General features: G+C 39.1%; 2 protein-coding genes across 3 annotated transcripts; one reads left to right on the forward strand and one right to left on the reverse strand.

The window, feature by feature from the left end:
- The first annotated feature begins 1,294 nt into the window (after positions 1-1,294).
- jtb (jumping translocation breakpoint) lies at positions 1,295-10,370 on the forward strand. Of its 2 annotated transcripts, none has more exons than XM_034160825.1 (6): positions 1,295-1,463; positions 1,928-2,144; positions 4,489-4,529; positions 4,862-4,947; positions 8,484-8,560; positions 10,077-10,370. In XM_034160825.1, exons 2-6 carry the CDS (start codon positions 2,056-2,058, stop codon positions 10,231-10,233), a joined length of 450 nt encoding a protein of 149 aa, XP_034016716.1. In that variant the 5' UTR covers positions 1,295-1,463; positions 1,928-2,055; the 3' UTR covers positions 10,234-10,370. The 2 variants fall into 2 exon arrangements, with proteins under 2 accessions (XP_034016716.1, XP_034016715.1); XM_034160824.1 differs by having other exon boundaries at positions 1,298-1,463; positions 8,481-8,560.
- Positions 10,371-11,026: 656 nt separating this feature from the next.
- glmp (glycosylated lysosomal membrane protein) lies at positions 11,027-17,828 on the reverse strand. Its single transcript, XM_034160823.1, has 7 exons — positions 17,689-17,828; positions 16,369-16,539; positions 16,162-16,260; positions 15,842-16,000; positions 15,266-15,484; positions 11,595-11,860; positions 11,027-11,515 (listed from the first exon to the last, which is right to left on the reverse strand). The coding sequence occupies exons 1-7, from the start codon at positions 17,794-17,796 to the stop codon at positions 11,350-11,352; spliced, it is 1,188 nt and encodes a 395-aa protein (XP_034016714.1). The 5' UTR covers positions 17,797-17,828; the 3' UTR covers positions 11,027-11,349.
- Positions 17,829-19,415: the final 1,587 nt, after the last annotated feature.

Consider the following 19,415-nt stretch of genomic DNA (forward strand, 5'->3'; position numbering starts at 1 on the left):
CATGGCTTAATGCTATTGTAACTGTAATAATACTGGATGATGTCACCTGGCTTAGTACCTGAGAGATTGGAGTGTATTTTACCTGTTTCTATGACTATTATTTTATGTGTTTATTTATGTAAGGTAAATTATTCTATTGAAGTTTTATTGCACTGAAGTCACTGATTGAGAAAAGAAATTTCATTTTCTAGTGTATACAATTGCACAGTGAAAATAACAATCTTTAAACCTTAGTCATGGGTCACATCACGGATGAGAACTGATCCCTGGCTTAATGCTATTGTAATTGTAATAATACTGGAGGGCGGATGAGAACTAATCAAGTTACTGAGAACTTGTCCATGGCTTAATGCATTGCTATTGTAATAATACTTCTAAAGTAATAAACTTGCAATTTACAGACTCATGCAGTGTTCAGTGTTCCTTCGTGTTGGGGGACATTGCAACATTGTTGCAGCAATGTTGTGTCACAACCTCCTGAGAACGTTCTAAGTTGGTTGGTTGGCAACGTTCTTGGCAACATTCCTGGAACGTTCTGGAGAGTCTCCAACGTTCCTACAACGTTGTGATACAACGTTACTGCCACTTTGATGTAACGTTCAGGCAACGTTCCATTGTTAGCTGTCTGCCTGTTAGCAGGATTATGTCAAAACTACTCAACAGATTTTGACGAAATTTTCACCACAGATATGTATTAGGCCATGGAAGAACCCATTAAATTTTGGAGGTGATCCGGATTTGAATCCGGATTCTGGATCAAGATTTCACTTTATATAGGCTTTGAAGGATTACTGTTAGCAGAATTACGTCAAAACTACTGCACGGATTTTGATGAAATTTTCAACACAGATTAGGCCATGGAAGACTCCATCAAATTTTGGAGGTGATCTGGATCCGAATCTGGATTCTGGATCAAGATTCACTTTATATAGGCTTTGAAGGATTACTTCAGAACTACTTCACAGATTCTCACCAAATTTGTACCACAGATAAATGTTAAGGCATGGAAGACTCCATTAAATTTTGGAGGTGATCTGGATCCGGATTGGCAAACGTCAGAAATCTCTGACTGTAACTTTCACCAATCCCTGTTCTCGTTGTTTTTAAACTGTTTGGTAGAATGTTATAATTTTTTTTATATAAAAGAAGATATTTTCAAATATTTTTAACCCTTCATTTTTCCTAAAAAATATGACATAATTAGTCAAAATTGTATAGTTTATTTCAGTATGAAATATCACAATATTTTATTTTATTTTATTTACAGCTGCGCATACGTGGCTTTTATTCTGAAGATGTGTGTGCGCAGCGGATGTTCCCATTAACCGGGCCACAGACGTTTTCACAACAGGATAACAGCTGACTATTTCGGGAGAAGGAATAAAGAGTTGTATTCTAAGGGGGAAACCGTTATTTTGAGCTGATTGGTCTCGGTTTTGCCAGTGCTGGTTTGACGGGTTTCGGTGAGTTTTTCTGTCTAATGTTAGCTTTTAGCTGCGTTTCGTAGTACGTTGTTAAGCTAGCAGTTAGCATTCGCTGGTAACAGCTGCGTGTGTTCAAAGTTACAAGAATAAATAAATGTTCGTGTTCGTTTAGAACACACGTCGTACATAGAGACTGAGCGTTAGCCTGCAGCTCTTCGATAATTGTTTATTCAACAAAAAATATTCTTTACTGGTTTTACGTTTTATGTTTTACTTTTAAATTATGTATTTTAAGCATCGTAAATACAGACTGTGGGTTAACTTTTCTGCGATATACATTTGACCTAATTATTGATTAATCGGTTTCAGGTAGCACCGTGTGATCGATTATTGATCGATCATGTCATCTCATAAAGTGGTGACGATAACGGAATTTACGTCAGGGCTTTTGGAGGCATGGTTACTTTGTACTCAGTTCTGATTGGTCTGTTGTATTTTGTCAGTGTGGAGAAGCCAACAGCTCTGTTGCCATGAAAACGAGGTCTCTTCACCCACATGCTGAGAGTAAATCATAAACAGGAACGTGACATTCAAGGTGGAGGCGGCGTTGTCCTGGTTGAGAACCAGGGTGATGGAGAGCGACTGCCGGATCCCTGTGCCATGTTGTCGTCTCCGGGTCCTCGCCTTCCACGCCCTCTTCTGGGGTCTTGTATCGCTCAGGTCAGGTTTCAAATCTCAAAAATCAACACATACACATTGACTGCTTTGATTGTACAGATTTAAAGGGTATATTACAATGGTAATGGTTCCTGATAATTCGCCAGCAACACGTGCCATTAACCGTGGTAACAGGTTGCAGCAGTTCCTGAGGACACCTGACACCTCAGCCTCAAATCATCACATTTGTGATCAGCGGGCAAGAATGTATACTTTGTGGCATTCGTGACTTGTCGCTGTTATGTGTAAACACGGCATAAGGTCATTCTGGACTGTATTTTTTTTAATCTCCAAATATAGTTAATATAGTTTTTAAAATGGCTTTAATTTGGCTTTCATTTAAAATGATTGTATTTTATGATCAACAAAGGTCCAACCGTCAACATTGCATACGTCTCAAGACTGAATCAGAATGATTACATACCAAAGTGTTGTCTCAGATTTCTCTGCTGCTGTGTTCACACACAGAGCCATGTAGAATTATTGTACCACTGTGGCACTCCACAGAAAAACAAACATCCCTTTGTCAGCCTTATAGATGGCAGATCCAGTGTCACCGACCGAACGGTCCTGCCTAAAAATCAGTCTGCCCTGCCTTCACTACGCATGCATCATTTTGGTGCATCAACAACATAATTTCTGAGCATCAACATCGATACACTGATTATCACCTTGTTTCTACTTAAAACTGCACTCCAGTCATCATCTATCTCAGTGACAGATATCTGAAGCTTTTGTACAATTGTTTCCACATAAATTCAGCATTATTTCATAATAAAAGACGGGAGACCATTCAGTCATTATTCCCTTGTTTCTGTTTAAAACTGACTTTAGAATGATTTAAGAGGTTTTACTTTGTCATCTCATGCTTAATAATCACATTATTTGATCGCTTTAGTTGTAGCGAGTCCATCTCAGATGTGCTGCTATGATTTGAAATGACACATGGATAGTGAAGGCAGGGTGGACCAGTTTTTAGAGGGGACCATTCAGTCAACGACACCAGTTTCACTGACAGTGGGACTACCAGTAGCGCTTAGCTTAGCCATTGCTTTAGCTTAGATTAGCCAGTAAGTCAAAGGGCTGGGAGCTGGTCTACATTCCGGCTGTCCTGTTAAATGCAGTCACTCATTGTCACGTTCTGTCCCAGACTCCGTGATCACACGCTGGGAGAGGAAACAAGCTTTAAGAATGTTTTCCTGGCTACATGAAAGGAAAGGATCAAATTTACGGTTGGATCCATCATGTTTTGAAGACAATTCAAAATTGTCCACCTAATAAGTAACACTAGTCATGTGATGACATCCTTGCAAAATACACATTTTAGCCATTTTGACGTATTTGCCGTCAAAGTCAACAACAAAACACTGACTTCACACTGCAGAAAATTGCTCATTTGATATTTTGTTTAGTAATGATAGTGTTGGAGGAGTTTTTAAAAGGTGAATAAGAACAGTATGCTGCTACCACAGAGAAATGTAGCACTAGATCTGACTCCATCTCAGAATCTAAAAACACATCTTTGAGCCAGAGTCTGTTTTTGGATTGAACAGTTGATGATAGAGGCCACTGTGCTCATTGAGACCTTCAAAGCAGCAGAAATGTTTCTGTACCCTTCCCCAGATTTGTGCCTCAAGACAATCCTGTCTCGGAGGTCTACAGACAGTTCCTTTGACTTCATGCTTGGTTTGTATCTTTGACATGCACTGTCAACTTTGGGCCCTTATATGTAAACAGGTGTGTGCCTTTCCAAATCCTGTCAAATCAGCTAAATTTACCCCACGTGGACCCCAATTAAGCTGTAGAACCATTTCAAGGATGATCAGTGGAAACAGGATGAGGGGGAAAAAATTAATTTTGGAATAAGGCATAACAAAAGGTGGAAAAAGTGAAGGGCTGTGAATACTTTTCGGGTGCACGTCTCAGCAGTGCAACAGGTCTCATGGTCATCTACAAAGTTAATCACCATGTAATGACCTCATCCTCGTTCTATTAACATCACGAGTTACAACATGATGGTATTTATTGTTTTAAAATTATTGTGAACAAACTGGAGGTTGTAGACTCATTTATTTATGTGTTCATTGGGGGGGGTACACGTCTAGCCTAATGCAAAGTCGAGGAATAATTTAACACAACTTAACAGACACAGACAACATAAATATGGACTCTGAAGCAGAATATTCCTGCAGTGATGTTGGGTTATAAAAGTTGAGAAATCCTTTAAAGCTCATATAGTTCAGTAAATAAATGATAAATAAAATGTATATAAGGAAAATGCATCATTTGTGTAATGTTAAACATGATCAACAGGGACTGAAAATCACTTTTGTTGTTTGTGTTGCAGAGTATTTGGATCGGCTTTGCTGAATGAAGATAAAGCTGCAGGTACAAACTTTGCTTTTTGTTGTCTCACAAATTAATTTTAGGGCAACATCCATGTTTTTCACACTGGTGTCAGGTAAACTGACTGAAACCAGCAGGAAAACTGAAAGTTTGCTACATTAACACTGCATTTAATTTCCTGCTGGAGAAAAAATGTGGGTGCATAACAACATCAAACTTTTTTCGCTGAAATGAGCAAAACTAATCTAACATTCAGAGTTCAGCAGAAAACAGATCAATCTTTAGTTTCTTGATATTTTATAATAACCTTGTTACAATCTTGAACATGTATGTTCTTTCCATGTTTGTCTTCTGACCTTGTTTCCCCTCTGCAGCTACCAAATCTGTGATTGCCCCCTGCTGGCTGGTGGAGGAATTTGTGGTGACGATGGAGTGTTCACGTTGTAACGCATTCCAGACTGTAAGTGTGTACGAATTAAATTAAAAACATTTAAGTTATTTTCGATGGCACTATGTTAGCAGCTTAGCTAGCAGGTGGTGTGAGAATACTACAGAAAAGTACTTATTACCGATGCCCAACAGCGGAGGATTATGTATTTGCTCGTTTATTTGTTTGTGAATAGCCAGTAACCTGCAGTTTTTCATATATCGCTATGATTTATTTATATTTATATATATATATATATATATATATATATATATATATATATATATATATACACACACACACACACAGATCAAAGTTAGGAAACATTTTGGAAAACTGGAAAAATCCCTATCTTTAACATTGAACAAATTTTCAAAAATTCATAACTGTCAAAAAAAAATCTAATTTCTTTCATATTTGAGAGCGTTATGTAGGATCGTATCCTTTATTGACTAACAAAGTTTGATCAGGATCTGATCCAGATTACAGATTTTGTGGACATTTAAACTTAACATTGAAAACCCCATTTAATGTGTATTTTACATTATATCTTAAACAAACATGCCCCAGTTACTCTCATATTTGAAAGTGAGGTGCAGACTGGCACTCACTATCGCCTGACAAAGTTTGATTTGGATCTGATCCTGATTGTGGCTTTTTAGTGCAGCAGATAACAGAATATTTACAGAGGAATCCTTCATATGGTGATGCAAGCACCAAAGCCAGCACAAATACTCCTTAGACATTACTCTTGAAAAAACCGACTAGCTACTTCAGTGTTCAATAGGCAGTGCTCGCTGCAGCCTGTCGCAAAAGCAATAAATGTTTTTATGTATGTCCACGTGAGGACAGCAAGCAGACACACGTACGTCACAGTGGACAGTTGCAAGGTCATGTCCTTCAAAACATGGTACTTGTTCCCCAGCTCTGATGTCCAGGCCCAGAGATCTCAACAGCTGCTGCTTTTGGCAGCCATGACCCCTGTCTGTTCAGTACACACACCAAAGTGTCACTCTCTGTTTCTGTGTTATGTGATCTTTTTTTTTTTTTTTTTTTTTTAATGTAACTGTGTATGTAGTTGTAGTAGCGTAAAACTTGTGCCAATTCAACATGCAGATCCACCTTGGATTTGCTGTGGCGACCCCGAGTGCAAACAAGGGAGCAGCCGAAGGGATTTACTAACTGTGTATGTAGTTATTGTAGTACTTTATTTAGTGTCTTATTTAGTAGTTATTATTAGTTATTATATAGTATTTAGTGAAGGGGCCTTAATGTTTTTACTCCATAACATTCAGTCATAGATAGTCCAAACTATACATTTCTGGAATCTTTGTGATCATACACTTAATGTATAGCTTTCAATCTGATTGGAACATTTTTTAATTTTGACCCTTGTGCAATTCTTCAATTGACAGTGATGAGATTTTTCCGCGGATTTGACAGTCCCGGGGGTCGATTTTGTGAAACGTCCAAATCCGTTGAGAAAATTTTAGGGGGGTGGGGGGGGGGTAAGAATGCAAAAAAAAAAAAAATAATGCCAGGAGTGCCTTTGTTTAATAAAATTGTCGTCTATTCAGAACACTGAGTGGTCTTTGTTTGTTATCGCCGATGCAGCAAGTTCGATCAGTCCGTCAGTCAGCCGAACGCGCAAGTAACGCTGTGCTGATCAGTGACCAGTATGAAGTAGGTGCACAATGAGCATGTAGTGTAAGGGAGTTAACTGTGTAGTCTTTCAACTTCCAGTATTCGGTACTTTCCCTCCAACAAATCAATCAATCAATCAATCAATTTTTTTTTTATATAGCGCCAAATCACAACAAACAGTTGCCCCAAGGCGCTTTATATTGTAAGGCAAGGCCATACAATAATGATGTAAAACCCCAACGGTCAAAACGACCCCCTGTGAGCAAGCACTTGGCTACAGTGGGAAGGAAAAACTCCCTTTTAACAGGAAGAAACCTCCAGCAGAACCAGGCTCAGGGAGGGGCAGTCTTCTGCTGGGACTGGTTTGGGCTGAGGGAGAGAACCAGGAAAAAGACATGCTGTGGAGGGGAGCAGAGATCGATCACTAATGATTAAATGCCGACAAAACAAATCATAAAACCGAGACGGTATCGAAGCGCAGTCGAAAGCTATTACTTACGCACGTTTTCATTGGTTATTACAAAGCTTATGACCAATCAGCGCAAAGGTTATATATGCGTTTCTCCTGTCCTTTCCTTTCTCCCGCCCTTACATGTATGTTTGTTGACAAGTGTGCCATGCTGAAAGTGGAGAATGCTGAAAATCAAGTAAGTCTAGTTATGAAAAAATATTTTGGTCACAAAAATACACATATACAGTAGATGGTCTTAGTAAGGGTTTACAGTTTGAATTATAGATATGAACACCTGGCATTTATAGTAGTTTTTAATATCATTTTAGTACAATTTACATGTTTTAAAACGGGTCCAGGGTCCCGTCCTGGACCCACCGGGGCCTGCGGCCCCTGGACCCTGGCTTACTTTCCTCTGAAAATTGAATTTGCCAATCTCATCCCTGAATTGACCCCAATCTGGCTGCCTACTGAAGATTCAAGTAGGCGGCCTTACTTGAATCTTAGACATTACTCCTTAAGCCCCTTTCAGACTGGTGCAAACATAGAGCTGCGTATTGTGGCGTACCGTCTATGCCAAGCAGCTCTATGCCGAGTTTTTGCTCCCTACGCGCAGTATGTTGAGGGCTACGCGTAGGACGGAAGAAATTAAACGTTTAATTTTTCGGCATAGAGCACTGGACACAGAAAATATGCAGTTTTAAGCAGGTCTGTGCAGCATGGCGTTACTGCATGCAAGTTTGTGCAACACAGTGCTCCTGTACACATCCAAAAACTGAGTGCGTCCATCTAGAGTGAATCAGCTGGACAGGATCACACAGCTACAGCACCTCTGTGCACTCAGAACAGCTGATGTAAGTGCCCTTAGTGATTTTTCCCGTCAGGCTGGGATTGAACCAAGGATCCTCTAGTCTCAAGCCCAACGCTTTAACCACTAGACCATCACCTCCCCATTTAATATTGAAAATCCCATTTGGAGTACATTTTGCATATCTTAATGTTAAATTTAAATGGCCACAAAATCTGTAATCTGGATCAGATTGGAATCAAACTTTTTCAGTCGATAAATATCAGCCTCCATAATGCTGTCAAATATGAAAAGAATTTGATCTTTTGATAGTTATGAATTTTCAAAAATTTGTTCAGTGTTAAAGATGGGGATTTATCCTGACTTCCTGACTTTGACCTATGACCTTGAAAATTGAATCAGTTCTTGCCTATCAGGATATGAATCTTCAGAACAATATATGAAAAACTGCTCTCCAGGCTGTTTACCAACAAATGTGTGATAACATAATTATTAACTTTGTTTTGAATCATAATCAGGACTCTACTCTGAACATTTAATGACCCCCCCCCCCCCCAAAAAATATGAAATATATTTCAGTGTTATGTTTCTCTTCACATATCTTGAAAGAGGCAGCAGGGTGGAGTCTTTGGTTTGATGACTGTTGGTGTGTTTGTGTTCCAGAAGACACGGGCGGAGTGCGAACAGACTGGTTATGTGGAAAAAATCAACTGTTCAAAGTCCAATAGAGACATGTACAAAAGGTGAGAAAATTTAATAACAGTGCAATAAAAAACACTCAAAACTTAAATTTTTACCTGAGCCCAAAACAATATGGCCATCTGGTTTGGTGAAGGCCTTTTGTCCGTCCGTCTGTCTGTGTTCAGCATAAGTCCAGTCCTGTTACTGCCAGAGTCTTCAAATTCACTGGGACCATTCTTGGTACACAAACCTTGGACAAGTTCAAAGATGGCTAACCTTGACCTATTTTAAGAAGTCAAAATCTCACATTTTGTTTTCTATTTTTATGCTACGAATCATGCAAATCCACTTTTTTTGGGGGGGGGGGGGCAGCATTCTGTAAAGGTTAGCAAGAAATAAACACTTCTAAAACTGAAAATGCTGTTTTTGTAACCTGGTAACACCTCTGGAATGATTTACAAGACATCTTGCGGACATCAGCATGCATGTGCGTCACACGCGGTCAAAGCTAACTTTATGCCCAGGGGAATTTTAGCATTGTGTTATATTTTTTATTTTATTGATATAGTTTATATTTCATTATGATTAGATAGTACATTCCCTCGGCTGCTCCCTTGTTTTGCACTCGGGTCGCCACAGCAAATCCGAAGAGGAGCTGTACGTTGAATTGGCACACGTTTTACGCCGAATGCCCTTCCTGACACAACTCCACATTACATGGAGAAATGTGGCAGGGGTGGGATTTGAACCAGGAACCTGCCGCACCAAAACCAAGCGCACCCATGCATTTCATTATGATTTGATATTGAATATTACTTTCATTTCAGATTCAATTTATGTTAGATAAACTGGTTTAATCTTTATCAGCTGAAGTAAAGATAAAATAAATAAATATCCCCCCCAAAAAATACAAGTTAGAATTTCTAAAAAATAACAGGATAATTATTTGATGTGTTTGTAGTTTCCAGAGTTGTGTTGCTCCACATTTTAAGTGGAAATGTTGCAAAGTACATTAGCCTATTTTGCAACAATTTTATTAGAATAAATGATGATGCCACTATCAAACAAGAGCAGTCAGCGATTTCTGACATCTGCTAATCCAGATCCGGATCACCTCCAAAATTCAGTAGAGTCTTACATGCTCTAATATATATATATATATATATATATATATATATATATATATATATATATATATATATATATATATATATATATATATATATATATATATATAAATAAATAAATAAATAAATTTGGTGAGAAGCCATGAAGTAGTTTTGAAGTAATCCTTCAAAAGCCTATATGAAGTGAAATCTTGATCCAGAATCCGGATCACCTCCAAAATGCAGTGGAGTCTTCCATGCCCTAATTTGTATCTGTGGTGAAAATTTCATCAAAATCCGTACAGTAGTTTTGATGTAATCCTGCTAACAGGCAGACAAATAAATAAATGCTTATTTTGTTACATCCTTGGTGGACATAATTAACATTTTATAAGAATTGTAAGTTGAATACTCTTTCATCATTAATTGCTTTAACATTCTCGACTTCCCATTTTAATTCTGCCCTCTCCAGCTGTCGCTCTGCTGTGATGGAGGAACACCTCTTCTGGAAGTTTGAGGCAGCCATGTTGGCTCTGACAGCACTCTTCGCTGTGTTGGTGGTCATCCGTCAGCGCTCACTTGACCGCCTCGCTTCTGAGAAAGTCCGACGCCAGATTGAGTCCATCTAGGACCAGAACCTGGTCTGGACTTCCTGAATTGTAAACTGGATTCAGTTATTAACTGATCCAGAAGAGCCAGATCCCAAAAGAACTCCAAATCCTCCAGGACGGTTTGTCTTCTTAATAAACCTGATGAGGAAACTTTATCGAAAGATTTTAAACTTCAGTTTTATCATGAAGTCATTTGACAGATGTTGTTTGACAGCACAAACAAAAGCATCAGTCTGTGAAAAACTTTTCCAGTTTATAAACACACAGAACGTAAAGTGGGTCTCAACCTTGTTGACCCTGGAGTGACCTGCGGCTATCTTGTTTTGGGAAGGGGGGGGGGAACCCTTATTTATGATTTGTTTATTTCTGCTTCAATAAAAGAAAAATGGGAAACAAAAAAGTCCCAAGTTGGGTTTGTACCGAAACGTCAGTAACATGGCGACTAGCTAAACAAGACTAAATCCGGCCGCACATTATACAGTAATATGGTAAGAATGCTAGTTAGTGGCATTTGTCTTATAGGGAAACAAACTGCGCGTTTCAGCATGCACATAATGGCATGTGTTTGAAGTTACGCTGCAGCACTTTCAGCATCTTTAAGCATTCTGTGATGCAGCTGGTGCTATATTTCCTACAGGTTTCAAACTGAAGTCAGATTACTTGCATTCTTGTGGATACCTGGCGAATAAAGGCTATTCTGATTACATCAATACAAAATTTGCATGGTGTCAGGTCACTTGACCGGTGGGACTTGAACTCAGATCTGTAGCAGCTACAAACGCTGAAATGTTAAACACGTCAAATTCAGAAATTCATTTAAACTTGTTTAATTGCTGCAGAAAAAAAACCCTTTATTACAAAACTTTGCTTTAATTTTAGAAGGAAAACTAAAATATTTTGCATGAATCAGTTTAAAAAAAACACGTTTATATAAAACATTCAGGCAAAATAAGCGATTCATTGTAATTTTAGCTAAAAATCACTGTAAAGAGGGTGAGTGGCTCGTGATTGGATCACATCTGTAAAAGTTTGTTTTTGTGTCCATTGTGTCACTGGTCTTCAGACAGACCCAAAGCTGATGTAAACCAGATCGCCCAGCATCCTGGCTAAAGGTGGGATCAGATGATGTTGCCATTAGTTGATTGGCTCGTAGGTTGGCAGTTGACTCTTCCGTACACAGACGTAAACTCCACCCAGAAGGAGGAGGATCATGGGAGTCCCCAGACCAACCGCCATGATGGTGACCACCAAAGGAGAGAAGGAATCAACTGGAGGAGAGCCGACACCCATCAACAATGTCCTAAAGGAGAGGAAACATTTTTAAGTAATTTTTTTTTTTGGGGGGGGTGGGGGGGTAGTGCACAAGCACGCTGCAGTACCAGCTGAGGAAGCGGGTGGCGTTGTAGAGCGGTTCTCCAGCGATGCCGAAGCTGATGTTGATTCCGAAGCTTTCTATTTCCGTTCCGTAGAAAGCTTGGATCAGCCTGGAGGCTGTTGGTGCCGTTGTGCCGTTCATATGCTGCGGCGCAGTGTGTCTGCACGGTGTTGCATCTTCCAGCTCTGCATGAGGCTGGCGATACGCCACGGGCTTCCACTGCACGAAACCATCCAAGCTGCTGTTCTCAGGTGGCACCCACTGAGACACCTGAGGGGTCAAAGGTCAAGTTTTTAACAGAAGTGTTTCAGATAACGGCTGAAGGATTGTTCAGTGTGCACGTTAAAAACCCCAATTAGGGCTCCAAACGCTGTGGGGCTGGCAGGGGCATAGCACCAAATTCTGGGCTCTAGGTACTAGCCATATTGAGCCTATTGTAATTCTCTGTAATATTGTATAGTTTGTATAGTCATCTTCTATCTGTCCCTCGGTTCCTGAGACTACAAAGACACCATTTATTCGGTAATCCTAAAAAGCAAATAGACAAAACAGGAAAAAAAATGTTGGAAAGGTTACTGAAATTTAATTAAATTTTCGTTAAATAATTTGCTTGTAAAGTGGCTCCATAAGCTCACCTTCACTAACATCCTCATTGCTTGTGTGCTTTTATGGTTTTGTCTTTTTATTGTGATTTTCTCTGTTTTTATTATGCTGTGTGAAGCACTTTGAGGCAATTTCATTGTGAATTGGCGCTATATAAATTAATAAATTTGAATTGATTTGACCAGATGAGGGACCAGAACCTGGATCAGCACCTCCTGCTTTGTCTGAAACTAAAGGCCATGAGGTTCATAATGTTATTACATTCTGATAATACATTTTTTTTTTTTTATTGTAAAAAGTTTAACCAATTTGTGTGTGTGCATGTATTTTTGTAGGTAGGTGAGTGTGCAACTGGACTGTGGCCATATTATATCCCACAGCAGCCTAATGCATGTTTTTTTTCTGTCATTGTAATAAAACAGACTTTTCCAAATCTGCACATATAGTAAAATGCAACACAAAACTGTATTTAATGACAGTTTTTTTGTGCCCCCCCCCCCCCCCCCCCCCCCCCCCAATGCTCTGGGCCCTGGTACCCCCCTGGGGGCTGGAACCCAGAACCAGGATTTATTTTTTTTTTTCTCCCATTAAATGCATGTGGGTGTCCCACTAATCTGAGAAATTGATCTCAAAATCAGCTGAAAATTTGGTACAGGTAATGTCGACCCCACTGTTACCTCATTTCCTTATGTCATGAATGATGAAGGGGGTGTGGCCTATTGGCTTATTAATTAGGGAAAGTGGGCAAGTGTGACACAAATGATAAAACTGCAATTAAGGAAAATGCATTTTGGCCCCAAACTTTCTGACTGTACATCAAACAATCAATTTCTATATGTACATATTGAGTGAAATGTGGATTTTCTGCCATAGGCCACACCCATTTCTGTTTCTACATTGTTACACAAAACCGACTTTCTGAACGCAACGTGGTCCACGACTCTGACCTGTACCAAACATTTTATATCCAATCTGTAGATGCTTGATGTAAAACTTATCAAAATCTGTTTGACAGCTCAAAAGCTGTGTGTGGAAATTTGAAAAAAGTTTCCAAAGCAGTGCAACAGCTAATCACACTCCAGAGAGAGAGAGAGTGAGAGAGATTTTTTTTCCCAGAACACTTGCTTTCTTGTAATGCTCCATGTTGACCTCTGACCTGACTGTATCTATAAATATACAAGCTGTAATTTTGGTCACACGCCTTATTGCACGTGTCTACATTAAAGCATAAGGGGGTGGGGCCAATCAGCTGTAACCAATCAGAGATCAGCAATGTTTTTATATCATTTTCTATTTGGATATTCAAATAAATAAATAAGTCCTTAATCATTCAGCCTGTGTCTGACATCTAGTGGTAGTATGTTGGTACTGCACCATCACAGCCGTTAGCCATTGTTTTTGTAATACTTTTAGAAAAATCATTAAACTTATTATACGCATTTGTAGTTCAAAAAGTTATCTGAATTTTAATTTAATAACTAAAATATCAATTATTTATAGACATTTTGTAAACCTGAGGTACTGATGAACTTAAAATACAGAAATATAAAATGTTTGCATTTACTTGTCAGAATTATTCAAAAATAACTGCAAATTGCAGATGTTTGGAGAGAACATTTGACTGTTGCTGATATTTTAAATGGCTTACTTTATTTAGCAGTTTGTTGCGCCAGTCACTTTAATTTGAAAGGAAGTGCTGCTGGCCACACCCACTTTACGTGAGCACAGAGCAGTAAGCCATCTCACACTCGCGGGTGACGCACTGCATTGTAGGAGAGGTGAGAGGTCATCACAGCTGACGTGTGTGAGCGGCGCGATTTAAATCCAAGTAATTTCTCTCTGTTTATCAGTATTTTGTGTCTTTGCGTTGCCAGCAGCCTCAGTAATTCCAGCTCCAACAGTGTATCTTAAAGTTGCTGCAGTTAAAAAGCTCGTAGTCGTAACTGAGTGTCCTGCTGGGTGCGAAGCATTTTTTTTTTTTTTTTTTTTTTTTTTACGACTATCGAGCAAAACAAAGGAATACAGTGACAACTCTCAATATTTATAACAATCAGATATAATAACGAAGTGATGATGAACCTCCAAAAAAAAAAAAAAAAATACAATCTGCATTACAGCATGTCCTCAATGAGGCAGGTGGATTGTATCCGTTATAATGCAGTCTGAAGTGTTTACTTTGGAAATTAGAGTGTTTAAAGTGGGACACCTGGATATCCCAACTAGGAATAATGGAAAAGGACTGCAGTTAAATTTTGTGGGTTTTCTTCACTTAACTGGGGCCATGATTAAGAGGGACGGCTGGGGGCTAGAGGTGAACGTTTTCATTAATCAGGAATGAAAGTTGGAGATTTGAAGATGATCAGATGCCATAGTAGTTCTGACCATAAGCGATGCCAACTAGCAATCCAGCAGCATTATTCCCAGGACCCGCCGGGCAGCATCCGGTGTACCGGTTACACCGGGAAGCCTGGTGGAGACGGAAGAGCACCACCAGGAGCCTGGGGATTAATTTGACTCAACACGGGAAACCTCACCCGGCTCGGACACGGAAAGGATGAACAGATTGATCGCTCTTTTGTTCTCACCGGTTCCTGTCGGTGTTTATTCTCAACGTTCTTTGTTGGTGGAGGGATTTGTCTGGTTAATTCCAATAATGAACAAGACTCCAGCATGCTAACTAGTTATGTGGTCCCGTGTGGTCGGCGTCAACTTCTTAGAGGGACAAGTGGCGTTCAGCCACACAAGATTGGGCCATAACATGGGTAATTGTGACAGTAGTGAAGAAGAAAACAGACATGCAAACTCCAGTGAGCTGGTGCTTGGATCCCGTGATTGTTGACCCGGAAATGCTATCAGCTCTCCAAGGCATGAGTACTCAAAACTGTGAGATGGCTTATTAAAGTAAAAATAAAAATAAATTTTTAGTTTGGACGGGGAAACGTTTATCAATGTTTTATGCTGCAGATGTCATTACTTTAAACTTGGTTAAATTGTATTTTATAAAAATTACAACTTTAAATTATATTTTAAGGTTTAAACACCTAAAATTATTTAATTTTGACACATCTGTACCTGGAAGATTGACGGCGTGAACTCGTCATCAATGGAGCGAAGAACTTCTACTCTGCTTAGAGGAAAAGCTCCGCCCACTGCCTGTAACTCCAACGAGAACTGTGAGCTAGGCGACCTGGGTGGCACACCGTTGAGCCACACTTTCAATTGGGAGGAGTTTGAGCTGTGGAGGAGGCGGGGATAGTCTTCATCACGCCCCTCAGATTCAAACGCTGACAGCTGCAGGAAAAAAAAAATAAAAAATCAAATTTTCAATATAAATTTCTCTCATTTTTAGGTTATTGATTTTCTTAAAGGGTTGGAGCGCGCACACACACACACACACACACACACACACACACACACACACACAAAAAAATCCATATTTGCACATGCTTCAAGCGAGCATGTTTACATATGAATTATTCATTTACATTATTTTGCTGATAGTTTTATTTGATGCATTTCAACATTAAAGCTAAAATGTGATTCTGCGACATGCATTACCACAAAGTACCGCCTCTATGGCATGACCGTCACTGGTACATTCTCTGCTCCTGGCAGCACCATGACAACAAAGCAAAATTGACCTCTGACCTGAAGGCAAAGTGTGCCGTTGCTGAAAGTTGGCGCTGTGCCACAGAGGCGCGCCGACGTCCCAAAGAGGTCAAGATGAGACCAGATGAAGCTCTGCAGCTCGTACGGTGGGAAGAGGCCAGAGGTGGAGTTGGCGGTGACGTCGTCATACTCCCACAGCTAAACAGGAAAGTGAAAAATAAGGTTCACGAGCAAAAATGACTGGAGTACATGCTGACCTTTGACTCTTAGCTAAGATGGATGTCAGTCGTCTCCTGTGTCCTCGATTCTCTTCCACCCACCCCTCCTTCCTTCCTTGCTCAGCCCCTATGAACACTCACTCTGCTGTAAATGATGGCGTTGCTGGACACGACGCTACTCTCTGGCGTTACCTTCAGGCTGTTGCTGCTGTTTGGAGACAAAAACTCTGTCCAGTTGACCTTAAAAAAAAATAACAATTGAGGCATTTAAAAGTTGTTTTTCAGAACGGTCATATCTGACAACATCATTCTTTGTTTGCGTTTCTGTAAAGTTTCAAGATCATGGACCTTCAGAATCGACGTTGGTGTGTTGGTGTGAATTAGCAGCAGCGTTGGCGCCCCCTGGCTGCAGAATAAGAAGTGCAGCGTGTCGTTGTCTCCCAGCGCTCGTATGTGCAGCAAATCACCACCAGGAGGCGCCACAGAGGAGTTCAGACCAGGATTCAACGTCACAGAAAGCTGGGGGCAAAGCAGAAACCGAATCCTCTCGTCAATCACACTGATCAAAGTCTGACATTGATTGATCAGTCACATAATTAATCAGACAACCAAATCCAATCAGTGTTCACTAGTGACCTGGTGCGTGACCATAAAAGATGAAGTCACATTTGATCAAATTTAAATTGAATCATCATTCTAAGAAATTGCAGTGAGGATTATTTGTAGAGTACAGTTTCTTCACATTTTCTACTAGGTTTATTCAGTTTACAGTGAAAAAAAAAAAAAAACAAGATTATGACTTTAGCATTTGTTTTTGTTCTGTTCATTGATAATTGTACAGGTTATAGGTTATATTAAATTTAAAAAGTATGTACCAATAAATAAATAAATAAATGGTGAAAATTTCGATCAGTGTTGTTCAGAGCCCAAGATGACACCTTTCAAAGTCTTCTCTTCACAGCCCAAATGTATAGTTTACTACAGATAAGTGAAGCCATAAGTAAAATAAACCAGAAAAAAAAAATCACATTTAAAAAGCTGAAGTCAAAAAATTTTAATATTTAAAAAACCCCCAAAACGATCAATTATCAAAATTGTTGCCTCTTAAGCTAATATTTGATTAATCATTGCAGCTCTACTGATGTAAAACTTTAGGTTTTTAAAAAACCTCGTCATTGTTTCAGGATTTTTTTTAAGTCGGGTTTGATTCAAATACATTAAAAATTCCCAAACTTATTCAGTTTGTTTGCTTGCTGTGTGTACTTGTTGTAATCTATATAAAAGTTAGTTGATTTTAGTTGCTTTTATTCAAATATGGAAAAATAAGAAAGAGATTAAGGAGAAAAGGTGTCTGTTTTAAGATATTCAATGCTTTAATAAAAAGAATAAATTTTCATATTCTTTGTTTTGCTTATTTTCTTACACAAATGTATTTTCATGAAATAGGTTTTATGTTAAGTTTTTCTTCAAAAAGCAGCAAAAATATATACTGATTAAAACATTTAATTATATTTTACAAATATCTAAAAAGGAGAATTGGTTTATAAAATGTAATTTTTTAAAACCACGTTATTTTTGATAAAACATCTGGTTTAGGAAAAAAAAAAACCTCGATTTTTATTTTTAGTGTCACTTCCTGTAAGATCCTCGGTTGTATCTGTTTCTTACCGTCCGACGGAAACTTTCGCTCTTCAAACGGTCACACAAACAAAAAAGCAACAAAAAGATAAACCGTAAAACATTTAAAGAAACCCAAAGCCGTATCGCCACCGCCATTTTTGTTGTGACCGAAAAGCCGGATATCACATGACCTGGTTCTCAACAGGTCAGGTGACCCAGTGCAAAAACCCCGCCCTCACTGTGACGTTCAAAATGATAGAAATGGCGAAACAAAAAAAAAAACCAGAGTGGACATCATTGGCCGAAGCAGCTGTGGCCGCCATCTTGTTCAAGAAATTTAATGAAGTTCTGCAAAGTGAATCAAACAAATCGTTCAGTTTACAGCACAAATATGTGAACTTTTAAGCACTCAAATCGGTATATAAAAAATAAAAATAAAAATTTGATGTTTGATTCCACCCAGGCCACGCTCTTTCTGTGTGGAGTTTGTTTTTCATGTTGGGTTTCCTCCATCCATGAAAAACAGTCGTACTGGTGGTAGTATCATACTTTTGGACATCGCACTGTTTCACGTGATATTTTCACCCCCCCCAATTTTAGGAAAAGAATAAGGCGCGCTCTTGGTCGTTTGCTTGTTTTTAATCTTCTTCCCTCGATGAAAAAATTTCAAACCAATGGCTGATCTTGTGTTTGTCTTCTCCATACGAGATGAAGCAAAATTTGCTTTATTGCTGTAATCTCAGGAGCGTGACATTATTCTGACAAGTCTTCTCATGAAGTAAACATTTTTTTTTTTCTTGCTGCAAGTTTAGGTCATATGTGACAAAAGAAATGGTTGCATGAAGAACATAAATTTCATGCCATTTAGGAGATATGGGTGCGGACGGCTTCGATGGGCAGTCGGATCATGTTGAAGATGAGAAGTTAAAATATGCATCAGAATCAGCAGTGAAGACGGAGAACGGCAAGCAGAACAACAGCGCTCAGAGCACAATATCCCTGCTGGCAAATGCTGCTTTGGTACAAGTGCATACTTTATTCTGACATTTCAAAGTATGTGATAGTTGATTTCAGAATGCAGACACCATCTCATGAAACTGGCACGTCTAGGTTTGTTAATCAAGGCCCATAAGTGCCAAAATGTGTCAATCTTGTACAATATATGTATTACCAACCTACAATTAGAACGTGTGCAAAATTCCTCCTAAAAATGTGAGAATTAATTTCAGAATGCAGGCACCCATTCATGAAACTGATGGAGTCTAGATTTGTTAATCAAGTGCCATACCTGGTAAAATGGGCTGAACACCAATGATATAACAATATGCAAATTTTGTACCAAGTTTCAAGAAATTCCTCCTAAAAAATTGAGTTGATTCCAGAATGCATATACCCTTTTGGGCATAGAAATTGCCATGAAATTGCCAGTGGCAGATACAAAGTCCCAGAGTCCCAAAGTACGAGTACAAAAGTCAAAAGGTCAAGAGCGATGATGGGCTGAGATATGGTCAGTGAAGAGAGAGCTAGAGGAGGAAGCTGATGAATGTGTGGAGTTCAAGACTGACAGAATGACAAATGAATCAGATGAAGAATAAAATTAGCAGAACTGGTCCACAAACTTGCCAGAGTCCACATCAATATTTCACTGTTTCTGAGTGAAAGATGTCTGAGGGGGTTTGGACATGAGACAAGAAGAACATGATGAAAGAGAGAGAGTCAAGGAAGAGTAAAGGAGGAGGGGACGACCCGCACAGATGAGTGAAAACGGAAAGATA

This window comes from Thalassophryne amazonica, chromosome 20 (assembly GCF_902500255.1).
Source record: "Thalassophryne amazonica chromosome 20, fThaAma1.1, whole genome shotgun sequence".
Lineage (NCBI taxonomy): Eukaryota > Metazoa > Chordata > Actinopteri > Batrachoidiformes > Batrachoididae > Thalassophryne > Thalassophryne amazonica.

Excerpts from the sequence above, each read along its gene's own strand:
- jtb (XM_034160824.1), top strand. The coding sequence starts at position 2,056 with ATGGAGAGCGACTGCCGGATCCCTGTGCCATGTTGTCGTCTCCGGGTC. Across the intron at positions 2,145-4,488 it reads TGGGGTCTTGTATCGCTCAG|AGTATTTGGATCGGCTTTGC; the intron begins GTCAGGTTTCAA and ends TTTGTGTTGCAG. Across the intron at positions 4,948-8,480 it reads GTTGTAACGCATTCCAGACT|AAGACACGGGCGGAGTGCGA; the intron begins GTAAGTGTGTAC and ends TTTGTGTTCCAG.
- glmp (XM_034160823.1), bottom strand. The coding sequence starts at position 17,796 with ATGGCGGTGGCGATACGGCTTTGGGTTTCTTTAAATGTTTTACGGTTT. Across the intron at positions 16,001-16,161 it reads ACGCCATCATTTACAGCAGA|CTGTGGGAGTATGACGACGT; the intron begins GTGAGTGTTCAT and ends TTTCCTGTTTAG. Across the intron at positions 11,861-15,265 it reads TCACGCCGTCAATCTTCCAG|GTGTCTCAGTGGGTGCCACC; the intron begins GTACAGATGTGT and ends TTGACCCCTCAG.